The 16,041-nt window shown below is 50.3% G+C and overlaps 2 protein-coding genes across 6 annotated transcripts in view; one reads left to right on the top strand and one right to left on the bottom strand.

Annotated features, from left to right (window-relative positions):
* Window positions 1-10,169, bottom strand: part of LOC126572269 (mucin-5AC) — a 122,266-nt gene extending 112,097 nt beyond the window's left edge. For 4 of the 5 annotated variants that reach the window (XM_050231452.1, XM_050231450.1, XM_050231454.1 and 1 more), the window contains exons 1-2: window positions 9,680-9,790; window positions 6,598-6,851 (exon numbers count right to left, since the gene is read on the bottom strand). The gene's annotated coding sequence lies outside the window, so the exon portion shown is untranslated. Of the gene's footprint in view, window positions 1-6,597; window positions 6,852-9,679; window positions 9,791-10,090 lie in introns of those variants that run through there. The other variant, XM_050231451.1, reaches the window with a different exon arrangement.
* Window positions 10,170-14,696: 4,527 nt separating this feature from the next.
* The window catches only part of LOC126577073 (putative gustatory receptor 39b), a 1,381-nt gene continuing 36 nt past the window's right edge, over window positions 14,697-16,041 (top strand). Inside the window, exons 1-4 of the mRNA XM_050238484.1 lie at window positions 14,697-15,570; window positions 15,649-15,725; window positions 15,784-15,939; window positions 16,003-16,041. The exon at window positions 16,003-16,041 is cut by the window's right edge and continues 36 nt beyond it. Coding sequence (XP_050094441.1) covers window positions 14,697-15,570; window positions 15,649-15,725; window positions 15,784-15,939; window positions 16,003-16,041 — 1,146 coding nt within the window. The remainder of the gene's footprint in view (window positions 15,571-15,648; window positions 15,726-15,783; window positions 15,940-16,002) is intronic.

The following is a 16,041-nucleotide window of genomic DNA, read 5'->3' as shown; positions in this document are numbered from 1 at the left end:
GCTTTAATGGATACGACGAGAAGTTCTTCTCCGAAAATGTACCTCAAGTACTTTTGGTCAGTGGCCCTAGGAGTGCAGCATTTATGATCTGCTGGAAGTGCTGGCCGGCGACAGAAGAGCTGTCTTCGTGGTACACATTAGCTTTTCGGCTGGTTTTTAATGGAAAAGTGTGTAACGGGCATCGAGAAACAAAAAACCGGAATGCTCTCTTTCAGTCGGAAGATGCACGCTATCAAAGCCCGAGAGCTTGATTCGCTGGCGAATGCTGATTGCAGATTAAAAGATTTCTCCCTCTCTCTACTCTTTTACGAATGCAGTCGAGCTTTACGAATGAATCGACAGTGCCCCGGGTGAGGTTTTCAATTATCTGCATGGATAAATCTAAGAAATGCGATGGGCATCAAGGAGCATCCTCCGTTTGCATTCGCATTATCTCTTCATTATGATTGCCGTTCGGTTGCATATTTGCTCGCGATTTTCCACCCGGCGCCAACCACCTGCCATTGATCCCGCCATTGAGAGGGAGGTGGGGGCAATCGTGGCCCCTCATCTGATAGAGGCCGATCACTTAATTGACCAATCGACCAGCGCTCTGCTGCTGCTGCTGCTGCTGCTGTTGTTGGTTCTGGCTAATTATTCCGCACTTCACTTGCAGTTTTCCAGCAGTTTTCACTCAAACCCGAACATCGGGCCTCTCGACAATGGCACAGCGAGAAGAAAAAGTGGTTCGTTCTGCTTGTCTAACTTCAGCTTCACCGCGCCCGCACCCGCACCGCACGCCTGCCTGCCCCATTCACACTATCCCTCTCGGATGCTGTCGGCCGGAACGAAGGGAAATGAAAAAAAACGGACGCACCGACACCGAACGATTAATTTCGTTGAAGAAACATCAATACCGGACTGGTCTCGGCCATGCACCCCCTTCGTTCCTTAGTGTTTCGATAGTTTTCGTGTGCGTGCGTGCTCCAGATTTCCATCTGATTAATATGCGAGACGCAAAACATCAACAACGAGCCCTTCTTCTTCCACAGAACGGTCCAGAAAGAGGTGGTGGTGAGGCTCTTCTTTCTCCTCCTGGACAGCATAATGTGTTACCAGCCACGACGCACGACGCTCCGACGAGAGCACTGGTGTTGATTGGCCGTAATTGAGCAGACACATCATTGCACATCAGTTACCTGAACGAAACGCACTGGACCGGTTCTGGGATCGGCCCGGTCCGGCCTCTTCGCGCCCTAGTCAGCAGGGATGGATGAGCAGCTGAAAGGTTGAAACACATGCAGAGGGGACCCAGCAGAAGCCAGAGGAACTTCCAGTTGGATGCACACGTTCCATAACCGCACAACCGTTCAACCAACCAACTACCTGACTTGAGGTGCTCTTGGAGTAGAAGGTTACGTCGCTTCATTTACGCCTTGGCAAGCGCTCTGGTCTGGCTCCTGTTTGCATTTGACATTAGCTTCATCTGCAGTAAATACTCTGCGTGCGCGCCAGACAAACGGGCCGGGATCCCTTTTTGAGAGCATCTTTACGGAGCAGCTTTTTAGCCAACGTCAGCGCTCTTCGCACTCTGACTTGGATTCCTTCCTCAGTTTCTAAGTGTATCGTCGGCCCATCCCTTGCGAGGATCTTGTTAGTAGTTCTTTCAGAGTGATTACATCGCTTCCTCTAGTCAGCCGCCGCTCCCTAAAATTCCCCAAAAACCCTTGCGGCCTGGCCAAAATAGACATACGTCAGCGGGGGCCCTTGCAAACAACAGACCGACCGGTAACGATGGCGGCAAATACTGCAAAGTAATGAAGGAATTAACCTTCCCTCGCCGGCTCCTTTTTCCTAACCCCTCGAGGCCAGGAGAAAGAAATGGTTGAGGCCCTCTCGCTCACCCCTCTCCCTCTCTTCCTGTTGTATTTCTGTTTGCGTATTACTTAACCGCGCCAGGGGAAAATTGCTATCATGCCAACCGATCGGGAACGCGCGAAACAACCCCTCTACCAACCGGTGGCAAACAGTACGGCTTTACGCTTCGTTTGACGTAGCAACGGCGATACGAACCGAGGTCACGTTAAGCAGAGCAAATACAAGAGAAGACGAAGGCCTCCGTCCCTTCTTTTTGGGGGTGGGAAAAAGCTGGAGACGCCAAACCCCCCGAGATCGGCACCACCAGATGATGAAGAATGAGATGCAGAAATCAACCGAGAAAAGTGATTTGTTTGCAATCTTCTTCTTCTGACGGGAGGAGATTCCGGGGAACGAACGAGCACGTGTCCCACATACCCGGAGCCTTCCGGAATCTTACGGAGGATTTGGCACGAGACGCAACGTGCGCGCCATGTTCCTGGATGTTACGAGTAATGAGATTGGCCCGTGGTGCACGTGTTCTCGGTGGTGGCGGATTACGATCTCGAGTCGAGTTTGTTCCCAGGCGCTGCCACACCGTCGCCATTCCGCCATGAGCGCCGCTTCAGTCGCACGAATGTTTCGCAAAAATCACAAAATAATTGAAGCTCCACCGCCAAATTGCGCTCAAGCTGCAACACTTATCCAAAATGGCCTCTCTGCTCTTCCGCAACGGGCGTCGGCTTGCACCATCGCGCTGTTTTACATGTTAATAGCCAATGAACATAATGAAGCGCATTATAGAGAGCTATTACATCGGCGCGCGCCATTGGATGGATGCTGTCCGTCCATATTATCCCAATGTGTTGACTTGACTTTTCCGGCTTGACGTCTTTTTCCCTTCACCTTCCCCTTGGTTTAAATACAAGACAAATCTGTCGTTAATGGCTTGATTTATGGTCGCAGTTTGCAGTAAAAGTGTGCGATGCAATGGCAGCCTTCAGCACAACAACAGGTGATAAAGAAGAACGAGAACAGAGAACGCAGGCATCATCGAGTGCGAGATCCCGAGGTGCGGATTACAGAACAGAATTAAGCGCCTTTCTAAGTACGTCATTTTATTAATCTCGCTAACCGGAGAGACGAAGCGTATTCAACTATAACTCTGCCCAGCGACTTATGGTAGCATTTATTTAAGTTTCCTTTTCTCTAAAATTGGTTTCATCTAACCGAAAGCAATTCGTGCATTCGTGTACAAGCGATGGAGGTGATTGTAATCGATCTACGTTTACGTTTCGTTACGTGTGCGCTGCCTCATTCGGCGATAGGAGCCCCGGGGTCCTTTTTTGGGCTGAATTTATTGAACTCACCCCCGGTAATCCATCTTCTGCTCCATCTGTCCAGATCCGACGCATTCCACGGCCCTCTAAGCGGCTGCTGCTCCTCCAAAAGCGGACAGCAGCCAAGGTGGCGTGGCGTTGGTGGCGTTCGCTCGTTACCGATGGAGCATAAATTCAGACCCACTTCCTCCCTTCATTCCTCCGCGCTCCTCAAGCAAGAGCAAACGGCACAATCAATCTATTCTTGGGAGATCATTTGATCTTTACGATACACGCCATGCAATGCTTGTGTTGGTCGCTGCCGCTGGTGCCAAATGGTGTGCCCGATGGGTCACCCATCGATCGCACCCCCACCCAAGGGGATGATCCCAGCATCGGTTTCATCTTTCATCAAACATGAGACTCGTTGCTGTTGCTGCTGCTGTTGCTGCTGCCGCTGCTTCTCACACATCGACACCGACGTGACCATAAACTCCCACCGGCTGACACTAATCGGGCCCCAAAACCCCCTCAGAGGCCGGATGGGGAGAAGTGGCCGGCCATTAATAGTTTTCTTCGCTTCTCTCACTCTCTCCCTTTGAGTGGGAGGGGGCACGATTTTATGTTACGAAACGTTAGTCCGTCCGTCCGTCCGTCCGTCGGCAACGAACGAACGAACCCCCGACGTCCGAAGCAATTGTTCTTCTCTCGGGACCCTCCTAGCCACCATGACTCCCCCGTCGCGGGGGCACAATGCAATCCCGCTACATAATCTTCAAATGCGTATGCCCTTTCCCGTGTCCCCTCGCGAGGCAGCCGGCGAACGAGCGAACGAACGAGGGAAACGAGTAAGCTGCAATTAGATGTGAGCCTCGATCGCGCGCTGCCAATGATTTTCATCAAAGATTAGGCCTGTCTGGCGGGTTCCCATGACCAAACGTGCGCGCTGCATGGAAGTCAATTTGTTTGTCACAAACACGGGGCGAGAGAGACAGAGAGCGTGAGTGTGAGGGAACTGAATTTCAAACAAAATCCAAAATCCTCACCGACTTCCAGCGGCTCAACGAATGCCGTGTGACAAATTTCACGTTCCTGCGTTTCTGCGACCTCCCGGGGGGTGACAGGGTAACAATTTGACCACGCCACCGTACCCTCTGACCCTTACGAGCTGTACATTGACACAGCCAACCGTAACGGTCGCTCCGTGGCTATGCGAACGGTGCACGCTGCACGTTTCTCTCATAATGCACCCTCGTGCAGGGAGTGTTCGTGGCCGTGCGTTGGTGGATATAGAAATAGTCACCCACGATACACCGCCAGCTGACGCCAAACGACTGCCAAAGGACAAATGACCCTACGAACGAAACGGTTTTCTTACTGATCACCGGAGGGCTTATGACCTCTCTCGCAGGTTAGCTCCGGAGATGCCCGGTGCCCGGTGCATAGGGACACGTGTTAAATCGAATGCAATCTGGTCTCGGTCGCCCCTGCCCTAAACACGGTCTCGCTCATAATTTGCTCCACTCGGGACTCGGGTCTCCCTTCGACTGCTCATTCACATTCGCCCACAACGCGTTTGACGTTGGTTTGAGGGCCAGATGGTGAATGCCGGTTCGATGCCACACACACATACTGGCACTGTGTCCAGCCACAGCTGACTAAGCGATTTATTTTTAAACCATGCCACCCCCGGCTGCGGCTTTGACACCAAACACATCGTCGTGTCACTCGTGTAAGTTTTAAACGATTCAGAGAGCTCCACACCGGATCCATAATGTTATGATTATGAATTTGGTGGAGAACAGAAACAAACGGGCGCGCGAGCACACACATAATAAGAGAGAAACATATGGGACATGGTCGCGTTCAGGGAAACACGTGTTGCTCGCTATCACGCCCCCGAATGATTGGAAAGCATCTTCTCGCCAGCTGGCCGAACAACCGAGCAGCGAAGAAATGAGCAGTTTCCCATCGTGGGGGCCAGGGCGGTGGTTCAATTTCGAATGTTTGTTTGTTTACCTCATCGTGCCGGACCAACACCTGCTTGGAAAGCAGCAAAAACAAGTAGATAAAACCGGCATTAAACGCAGTATCATGACCAGTATCTCGCTGGCTCGCCTGCTCGCTGATGTCATACAATAAGCAAAAACATAAAAAAACGCTTGGATGGAAACGCCATGGAACCAACGACGACGACGACGACGACGACGACGGAGTGAATGAAATGGACACCTCAGCCTCCGGTGTGGGCGGTGGTCTTGGGCGGTTCGCAGAGTGTTGTTGGTGTGTGGGATGTAATGCGTGCGATTCTTCGGACGCGCAAAAGGTGGTCAGCTCAATTGCTGCTTAAATGCTGGCTCTAGCGCTGGCTCCGGTGGAGTGCAATAACTTTAATGAGTTCGACGCCTCTAGTCGTTCACTAAAGCGCCACCAGCGCTAGCCTGTTTAAATAATATTTCAATATCACCTTATTGAAGGCAAAAAAAAAATCTTGAAACCGATCGAACGATCGAAGTGAATCGAAAGTCGAAGAAACGGCCCACGCAAACACAGACAGAAACCCTGGGCTAAAGACGCAGACTGCGGCAATAATCCGGCAACCGATTAGGCGGTTTCGTTTGCCTTACTTTCCATCGAAATCGCGCGCAATTTCTGCTCGCCTCGCGCAAATACTCTCCGGTTGCGGTTGTCACCGTTTGATAAGTAGACCCGCACCACCAGGGCGGCTAGACCTCTTTCGCTATCCACCACGGAGATATTGCGCCCCGCCCTTCCCTTCTTTCCCAAGCCGAAGCGAATCTTTGAAGCGGCCCACGAGAGAGACGATTAGATTCAGGTCAATCGAACGCGGCAAGTGAGCCGCTGGCAGCCGTCGTCCGGCCGCGGAAGTGCTACAGAGAACGAGCAGCAGCAGCAGCACCAGTGAAAGGCGTTTTGCGGTGGTTAAGAAGTGAAAACCTCGCAGCCAGCATCGGTGACCCCGAGGGGGAAGGTGTAATGGGGGCCGCAACGTGATGACCGCGCGGTAGTGTTCCAGTTTTTCCTTGTCGGACTGAAAAAAGACGGTCAAGCTGTGCGATGGGACGTGGTGCACGCGAAAACACATCTCTCTCACATCTCAGACACTCGGGCAGTGGCTGGTCACCGAATGTCGATGTTAAGGTGCCTCAAATGGTCGATCGTGGCGGGCGCAGGGGAGGACGTTGTTTAAAGTCGTTACCGTTGCGATAATGAGCGCATGTCGTGCGGACTTTAAATTAGCTTTTAGCCGTCCCGAGCGCCCTCCTGCCGATTGGCGATTGAGATAAGAGGGATGATTGTTTTGGTGAGCGGAGGAGCACAGGATCGGGTTGTGCGGAGTTTATGTTTGCAGGCATGCAGTGCATTTTATAACAACATTTGTGGCTAATTTTATGAATCGCATCGTAGTTCAATCCATTACCTTTTTGCGATACGAAGTGTTGGTTGTTGCTGCTGCAGCCGCTGTTGCCGTGTTCGATTCTCTGGATCTTCAAAGAGTGTACACGAGTCTTGATGCTTCGGCTGATGCTGCTGCTGCTCCGGCTGTTTCACTTTTCACACAATTTATACACAAGCACTTATACACTATAAATTACACATTGAAAACTTTACACACTCACAAAGACACACACTCGCGTAAACTCACGAACGAACTAACTTTACAAAGATTTTAACCTAAAACAAACACGAAACGAAGAAAACCGAAATCAAAACCCACTCTCGAGACAAACACCTACAACGCATCCCGCCGATCACTTCTCAAACTGAAACCACCAGCTGCGCATTCTTGGGACGATTTCTAAACAGAATTTCCAAATACTTTGCGTCACACTTTAACAACAAGCACGGCCAACAAGTCCCCACACATTGGGGCACGTTTTTATGGAATCTTTCAAATATCTTAATGAATCCGCGGTCACAACCCTAGCGCGGGGCGGCTGGCTGTGTGCATCACGTACTAACGTCCCTCGCTGTTGATCGCTTCCGACCGATCGGTCGCTGTTGCCGTCACCATCGCGCCACCGCCGCAATGAAGCGGATGATGGAATGTAAACAATTAAAAGAACCGAAAACAACCGTTAACCGAACCGTTCCTTCCGGAAGGATGGACGGAAATCGCGCACCGCCAAACCGCCGGCAGCAGCCGTGGTGACACATTTAATCATATTTCATCGCTTCGTTAGCGCCAGAACGGAACCGCCTTGGGGCGGTTTTGTGAGCGAACGAACGAACCGCTGGCCACCGAATGCCGATCGCCGATGAACTATGATCTCATCTCGTGCGTTTGTGCGATGAGCAAACAGCACCACCACCCGTTTTTGGTTGTGGCCAATATTCTGTTAATTCATTTGCTCACGACATCCATATGTAACCACGGTGGGTCGTGGTCGCTGGGTTTAACACCTCACGGAAAGGCACGGAATTTCGACCGGGATTCGAGTCGGATGTTGATGTTTGTGAGAGCTGCCTCGGTGAGCGAGAGTATCATCATTCGTTCGTTCGTCCGTGATGCTTGTCAGCTGATCATCAGCACACCATCAACATTAGCCGTCCCGGAGAACCATGCGAGCGGCACGTGAGAGCAAACCTGTAATGATGGGGTGGTTGAGATTGAGAATGAAAAGTATTAATTTAGAAACATCGCTAGCGGAGCAAAGCACAACAATTTGATAGTACACAGTATCGATAAGCCGGGAGGGGTCGGTAAAACACACATACTAGGACGGAGCACAAATCGATGAAACCCTCCGCGTGACCACGTGCTCTCGTTCAATGGAAACCTCTCCTGAAGGGTGGTGGCGACGGCGCATTCAATTCTGGAGTGGTAACTGAGGGGCTCGTTGAAAAACAATACCTCCATTCGGTTCTATCGCGTTACACAATTTATAGAGCCACGGTGACACTTGACGCCGATTGTGATTCGCACAATTCCCCCCCACAAACACACACAGACACGCGTACACACCCTGCGAGTTGCATCTGGCGTTTCAATGAAATCAATGACATCCCCAGGAGCAGCGGCAGCATCCACCACCAAGGCGACGGCCGGCAACACATGCGCGTTTGAGAGCAACGTTCGGGTGCGTCGTGTCGAGAGAAGATCCACAAAATACCGGGACACGCACACAGCCAGAGACCGAGGGCCGAGACCTAAAATACACGAAATGCGGTCCGCAGGATACCGAGCGGCGCGGGGGGAAGCCAGAAAGGACGACGCACAGCGTGACGCACGGAAGTTGAGCGAGGCGCTGGTGTGGAGCAAAGTGGTGAGCAAGGAGCAGCTCTTAAAGCCGAAACTCGCGAGGCAGAAATTAGGGAGATGCTGAGAGAGGCACTTGGACTGCAGAGGAAGTAGCTGCTACGCTCAGGAGGAGTTTTCCGGAGGGTTTTTTTTTCATTGAGAAGGAACCAGCAAACTCAAATTAAAGCGTCACCAATTGGAGTGGTAATAGGATGCGAACGTCGCAGCGAAGGCGCTTTAATGTGGCCTTTTTCGATTTGATTGGAAATAAAAATCTCCAAGCAACATATCCAAGGCTAAATTGAAAAGAAGTCTTCCTCGTGCACATACACCCACACACATGGTTCTTATCGCATCAAATTAGTGCGCACCAAGTGTGATAGACGTTTGCAGGAAATATTGGAAATTGCCACCGAACGACGACGGCGACGAAGGTTGCGCCACCCTTCTACTTCTCTCTCTCGCTCTGTTGTTCTCAAGTACACGAACTCTCTCTCTCTCTCTCTTTCAAGGATACGGAAGCCGCAGCAAAAGGAAACCCCGGCGATCTGTCAGGGTCATCGCCGGTCGTCGTGTGGCGCGAGCATTTCCGTGTTCCAACTGAGAGCGCGCACCGCCTGCTGTGTGTGTCTGCGTGTCGTGGTGCTGCTGCCCAGGATACATGGGGAATCACGAAACAACGCAGCAGCCAAGGATCCCCAACGGAAAGCGAAAGCGGCAACCTCAACGCCCTACCACGGTTCGTGCCCTACCCTGGCAGAGTTTCATGGGATGCGTGCCTGGGATGAGCACCAGTCAGCGAGAGCGAGAGAGAGCGAGAACGAGGGCAATGATAAGAGCAACGAACGAGAAAGATACCTTTTCATCCACCCTTCTGCTGCTGCTGGTGAAGGTTTTGTTTTGGAAATTAGTTCTGCGAGCGTTGGCCCGAACCCGAAAGGTGTGGGATTGAAGTGAACCCCCATTCGACGCCGCACAAGCCCCAGCTACTCAAGAGATTAACAGCAACAAACCGAACGTACCGTTTCACGTCGCCACGCCGAAAGCACGCATCGATCGATCGAGCCGAGGTGTGACCGGTGCCGGATGTCTGACGACAGATTTCACTTTTAAAATCACGAAAACAATGCACCACCGTACTAGCACACCTACACACTATACTCAACGCACTAAGTTACGGTTTGAGATCAAGACGAGACCCGGGAGGGTGTGCAAATTCCACGAAACGGTCTGGTCTGGTACCGGCACTTTGTTCACTTACTTCGGCGACACGGAGCGCAAGTGAAGCGTATCGCAAAACGCGACGCGATGGCTACTATGTTCTACTGTGTTACAAACGACGCACAGCAACACGCACACTGCCTGGTTGTTGGCTACAGCTTGGAACAGATAGACCCTTTTTTTTTTACTTCGATTCCCAACCAGAGACAACGACTGGTGACGACGATTTCAAGCCGGCGTTTCAAACTGGAGTACCACGTGTGCGAGGCGAGATTCAAACTGCCGTTCTCTCACTCATTCCGGCAGCAAAGCGGAAATGCAAAGATTTTTTACTACGAGACACTTGCACTACCCCACGACCGGTGGTTGATCGCCGATTGTTCCACTCGCACCGCAGTTTAGTGTGTTTACGGATTCGAACTCAACTCCGAACCCCATTCACTCCCTCTACCTTTTTTTTATTCTTCTGCCCTTTTGCTACCAAAGCCGAACGCGCGAACCCAAAACGAAATACGATGCGTACTCAACGGCTGCCGCGGGAAAACTGCGCGGACCTATCTTGTCACGACGCTCCGGAGCTTCGTGAGGTATAGCGCTGGCTGTTGTGGATTGTTGCTCGCGTGGGGTTGATTCAGAGGTGCTACGAAGGGTTGTGATACGAGAATTAATTCTTGCGGGTTTTGCAAGCTACATTAGAAGCATGCTCAAAGGAATGAATGCTTGAGTTGACATTTACTAGTCGCTTCTTTCTTCCATCTTTGGGACAAACAAGAGACTCCATGTCGTAAAAATTCTTTATATTTTGATGAGGTACTTTTCTAGAGACTTTCTGGATTCGGGAATGCACTATTATTCTGCTGGTCCTATTGGCTACTTTGAGGAACTGTTTCGTGTTCATGTGAGAACTATTTGAATCCTTTATCTGGCACTAGATTCGACTTTTTTCTAGAAGGTACTATTTCTTGTGACACCGCACGAATTAATTCCTAGACTGGAAATGAAGCTGCTGCCACGATTCAGCTTAAAAACGTCGGTTAAATCTTTCTCGTGTTTTGGAATGGCCGCTTTGGAGATTGCGGCCAGCCAGAGACCGAGAGAGCAGCGAAACCCGAAGCCAAAACCGACGACCGATCTCTCGAAAGTCGCGTGAGAGCTCTCGCTTTGCGCAATAACAGAGCGTTCGGTCATAAGCAAAAGATGCGGAAGGAAGGAAGTAGTAGGAGGAAAAAGCGGTGGTGAAAGAGAGTAGGGGATTGTTTTGTTTATGATTTGATGCTGCTTGTCCTCTGCGTCCACGCTCCTTCCTTCCCAGCGGAAGCCTTCAAACACACCCCCGGAGGGTGCATCAACCTTCAGCAGAGCGTGTCCTATGCCTTACGAGAATGAATAAGAAGCAAGAAAGCAAAAGTGTCGATCTGAGATGGCTCAGAAACATCAATCAATTGGAGCGAAAGTTTAGAACCTGTTGATTTGAAATGCAATTAAACTTTATTTGATTTGAATTAACACAGACACATGACCGCTTATGAACTAGTTAGTCACAGGACACAATCGATGATTTGAACCTCCCAGTTGTAATCCGCTTTGTAATTGGATTCAAATTTGCATATAATCGCCAATTTATTGGTTGCTAATTATCATGTCAATCTCCCGGCTATCGCTCGTCAGTAACGATTGCACAGCATTGCAATCGTTCGGTTGAATAAGGATTCCGCTTGATTGACATCGAAGCAACTGAGTATCTTGCTTGAGGCAAGAAAAAGACGCATGGAAGTAGTCAAGATGGCATCGGGGTGCATCGGAGGTGATGCGGGCGTGTGATAAGCGTCTTCATCGCGTGCCCCAACAACGCCACGATGCCAAAGAGTGTCATCCATGGCGGAAAGTAGCTCGCGAGCATCATATGCCTCTCCACCCTGTCTCGAGTGGCGACAAACGGGAACGGTTCCGGAAAACCCTGCCAACCAGTCAGCCAGCCAGCTAGCCATTTCCCTCTCGGGTGCAATGTTTTGTCTTTGCGATGCCCCCTTTGCGGGAGCACCAGCTTCGTTGGCTGCTGCCAACATTTTTGCAAACCCCACTACGCGGTAGCGGAGGTGGAGGACGCATGGAGACTGCAAAACGACGACGCTGGGTTTGCTACAAATTGGTTCTCAACTCATTAGCCTGTCCAAGTGGGTCGGTGGGGTTGGACGGTCGGTAGGCATAGGGCACTGGTGGCCGTGTGTGCGACACAAACGTGGGGCCACATGAAGCTGCCATGTTACGTTTCATCATAAAAAGTGAGCTCTGCACCGAGTGGCAGTGGCAATTAACAATTCCGAACACACAGCTCAGGGAGTCATGTTATGCCATGACATACACACGAACGGGGGTGACGACGTGTCTCAGTGTCTTGTGGGATGAAGAAGAAGCAATCCAGACGCTAGGCTAGACGACGGTGGCACCATCGGTTGAGGGCTGAGCACAATTACGACAGTGGTTTAATCGGTTTTTCTTTTGTAACAATCACTCTGCTGCAAAGATGCATTCCAATTTCGTGCAGGCTTGCATCGCTCTGCTTTAGATCGCATTGTCGAAACCATTGGCGTTTAGGGCGTTGTTCAACTTTCGAGATGTTGCTCCCAAGCTGCAGCACATGTGCCACGGGGAGGGGAGTTTTGCAAAAGGGTTGTCCTAAGTAGATTTTTGATCCCAATTCATTGGCTGATCACTCAACGTGTGGCCAGCGCCACGTCTAGCGATTGGTATGCACTCTCCGTGGTCACGTAACACAAACGATAATCTGCACCCGGTGGTCCGCCGAACATTTCCACATCCGCTGGCACCATCTTCAATTGTGTGGGTTGGTGGAGGGATTTGCTGCACTCCTCCCTAATGATGATGATTTCATTTCCTCAATCGGAACCGGACTCTTTCTTTCCATTATTAATGCTCAGCTATGATGTATGCTTCAGAGTGACTGCTGCTGCTGCGTACGCGAAACATAAAAAAAAAACCAAGAAAAAACTTTCACGAATAAGCGTCAGCCAAATTTTCATTACCCAGCACCAGGCCGCGGGGGGCGGTGGTTTGCGTTTGCTCAATGGGCACCAGCAGACACAGAGCGGCCGTTGATCGTAGAGTGATGTCGAACGTTGATTAGTTAACGATACATCCCACCCAGCGTTCAAGTATGCGAAAGATGTTATCTGTTGCTGTGGCTTTTCTTATGTTTTTCGATGCAATCGTGTAGCGGCTACGCATAATGCCGCAACGTACGAGTGGAAAGTGGCTTGTTAAAACGTTGTCGCCATTAGCGGCGATTGTGCCGATTGTTGCGATGGTTGGTTTGGTTCAATGCTGAACTTAGGACACATTATGCACCGCGTTCGTCTCGATTACAGTGAGTAGTGCAAAAAGCGGTTTTATTAACGGGAAAAGTATAGGGAAAACCCTTAAACTAATCAAAAGAAAGCGCGCATTGACGGTGTTGATTTCTTTGGTGTGATAACAACTTGAACGTTTGTGCAACAGATACTTACTGCACAGCGTAAGCAGTTGGGATGTGGTTTCTGGCCTTTAATTGTCTCAATTGTGTGCTTCACCCGTCCAAACTTAGTTAGTAATTTCGATGAAAATAACGACATACGTGGCAATTCCCACTGCAAACTGGAATAAAAAGGTCAAAGTAAATCAACAAAAACTTCCTGCTGTCGTTACCTTGCTGAACAGTGTGTAATCGAAATCGAAAATGTTCCTAGCCGTGAGCCGCATGTCCGATTGCTGCAGTTGCTTTAGGAAGAAGAACGTCAACCGATCCAACGTGGCATCTCTCTGAAGAGGAACATCCAGCAGTGTCTTCCCGATCGCGTTCACCGCAAGCCGGTACCGTTTGGCTGCGTGCAACAATATTCCAATGATGACCGGTGTTGGGACAAAGCATAGCATTTGAACTGCAGAAGGCAGAAGACAGCATTTTTATTCCTAGGGCACCGATCTCACGATCCGATCCTACCTTCAATTTGGCTCTCATTGCGCACCATCATTTCATACACCCAGTACAGATCGAATGCCATCTGGACGAAGCTGGAGGCTACGTTGAACGCCTGTGACCAGCCGAATATATCGTTTATGTGCTCGTTGATGAGCGCCAGTTCCGCGAACAAGGAGCGAGAGTCTTCCAACTGGCTCTTGATCCTGCTGATCGTAGATTCATGATCATTCGGGTCCACATCGCACGGCGCCAGCAGCATGGTGGTCGATTCACGGATCTGTCGCTCCAGTACACGCAGATTGCCGGTCAGTAACGAGATGTGCAGCAGATGGAACATGTGACGCATCCGGCTGATGGTGGATGGGTAGAGGTTGTACAGCCAAAACCAGTACCACTGCGTATCGGACGCCACTCCATAATAAACCTGATACTCCACCATGACGCAAGTGGCCATCACGACAAGGAACTGCACAGCAAAGTGTCGTGCCAAACGAGCGGTCGCCGACCGATTCAGTAGCCCAAGGTAGGCGCCCGTTGGATTGGCCAACGCTTCGTAGCGCATCCATATTGAACGGTGCGCATCGCTGTGGCACCAGGAATCGGCCAGCGTTACAAACACGGTCACCACACCGATTGCGTACTTGAAGTAGTTGTTCATTGCCTCCGTTGCCATGAGGCCCTCGAACAGCAGATGGTATCGGACGCGAGCCATTATGACGCTGGCCACGGAGCAGCAAAGCTGCAGTATCCACCAGGCCCCGACGGACCGAGAATGCTCACCAATCGACATTCCGGCGTGCCGCGTATGGAGAAAGCGGAGCGAAAAGCTGTAGAAGCCTGCGATTTCGAACAGCACCACAAACCCAGATAGAAGTCGGATGGACATCGTTTCAGCAGAAGGAGCCATTTTGAACTGATCCGGATTCTTAGCTTCAGTTGGAAAGACTGGGCCTCTGTGATGGTCCAGTTTAAAGATTAATTTTAATGGATGAGTGCACGACACGCACATGGGATGTTCTAATGTATAATCAAATTCCAAACACCCACCTCTGGTCATTAGAGAGTGAGGAACCGAACCGCCATGAACCTGCTACTGCCTTTGCTGCCTACAACCCGGCAGCTACTTTCAACAGTGTTTGTCATCTTCAAGTGGTTCGGTTTCATCCCGTTTCCATTTGACTGCATTGCGTTTAAGCTGCTTCCTGCGAGCGGTAGGTGGCCGCAGTTTGTGTTTCCTGTGCTGCAACTTCTGTTTTACATTCTGCTTCATGCAATCGTTGTACTGTATCGACATGTCATCCTAAATACCGAGCTGCAGATACTCGCCATGAACGATATTCTGAAGTATGGCACCGAGATGGTGGCAATCTATGTGATCTTGATCAACATAATTCTCCAGCGCAACGTACATCGCGCTGTTTGGGTGAAATTGGCGTACCTTCGAAAGGTATACCAACGGAAGGATCTGGTGGACCGCTTTTTGCGAACGTATCTGGCTAAATTCTACGGTTATATGGTGTATTCTGGATTCATCGTGGTGCAGGTGTTTCGCAGCGTTGCCAATAGTCCCCCCGATATCGCATATTGGACCGTGATTTTGATACTGCACGCGTTCGTCCGGTTAAGGCATTTGTACCATCTGTTCTTTATCGATGTGCTGCGGTTACATTTAAGGCAGCTTACCGTTCGTCTAACGGAGACTGCGGAGTATGCGAAGTGGCTTTGGTCGTGTGACAAGCGGTCCCAACAGTACCTTCTCGGTCACCAGCGGATTATCGACGATCTGTTAGAGCTAAAGTGCGTTTATGGGGAGTTGTGGGAGATGAATGACTGCATTAATCGATCGTTCGGATGGTCACAGATATGCAATTTCACGGGGAACTTTGTGCAGCTATCGTGTGATTTCTACTGGTGCTATGTAGCGGCGAAAGGATTAAGTTTCGAAGGGTGCAAAGGTTAGTGAGAGCACAAAATTGAGTTAATTCGAAAGCGCCGTCATCTCAATATTGCTTTCATTTGGTTTTCGCGGCCAGTTGTATTCCTCACGCTGCTACCGACGGTTGGTTTGCTCGGTCTTTTGCTTTATTCTGCAGAGAGCTGCCTTCGTGTGGTTAGTTCTTGGTTAAAGCAATACGCAATAGTTAAATAATCATAAGCGTTTTTTGAAGGGCACATCCTTGGGAACGCTGCTCCTGGATTTTCCCTCCGGAAACGATGCCATGGTCAATAAGATCGTCTACCGGTTTGCATTGCAAATGTCGCAACAAAAAATTCACTTCACCGCTCACGGATTGTTGGACATCAACTATAAGCTACTCAAGATGGTAACCAATGGCAACTTAATCCGCCGAGATGTACTTCGATTAATATCCGTTCTCCTTTTGCAGTTCGTCACTGGAATCATTACCTATGTCACCATTTTCATT

Source organism: Anopheles aquasalis, chromosome 2 (genome assembly GCF_943734665.1).
Source record: "Anopheles aquasalis chromosome 2, idAnoAquaMG_Q_19, whole genome shotgun sequence".
Classification (NCBI taxonomy): Eukaryota; Metazoa; Arthropoda; class Insecta; order Diptera; family Culicidae; genus Anopheles; species Anopheles aquasalis.
Note: the sequence above shows the minus strand (reverse complement) of the source record. Positions and strands in the feature narration are given on the sequence as shown.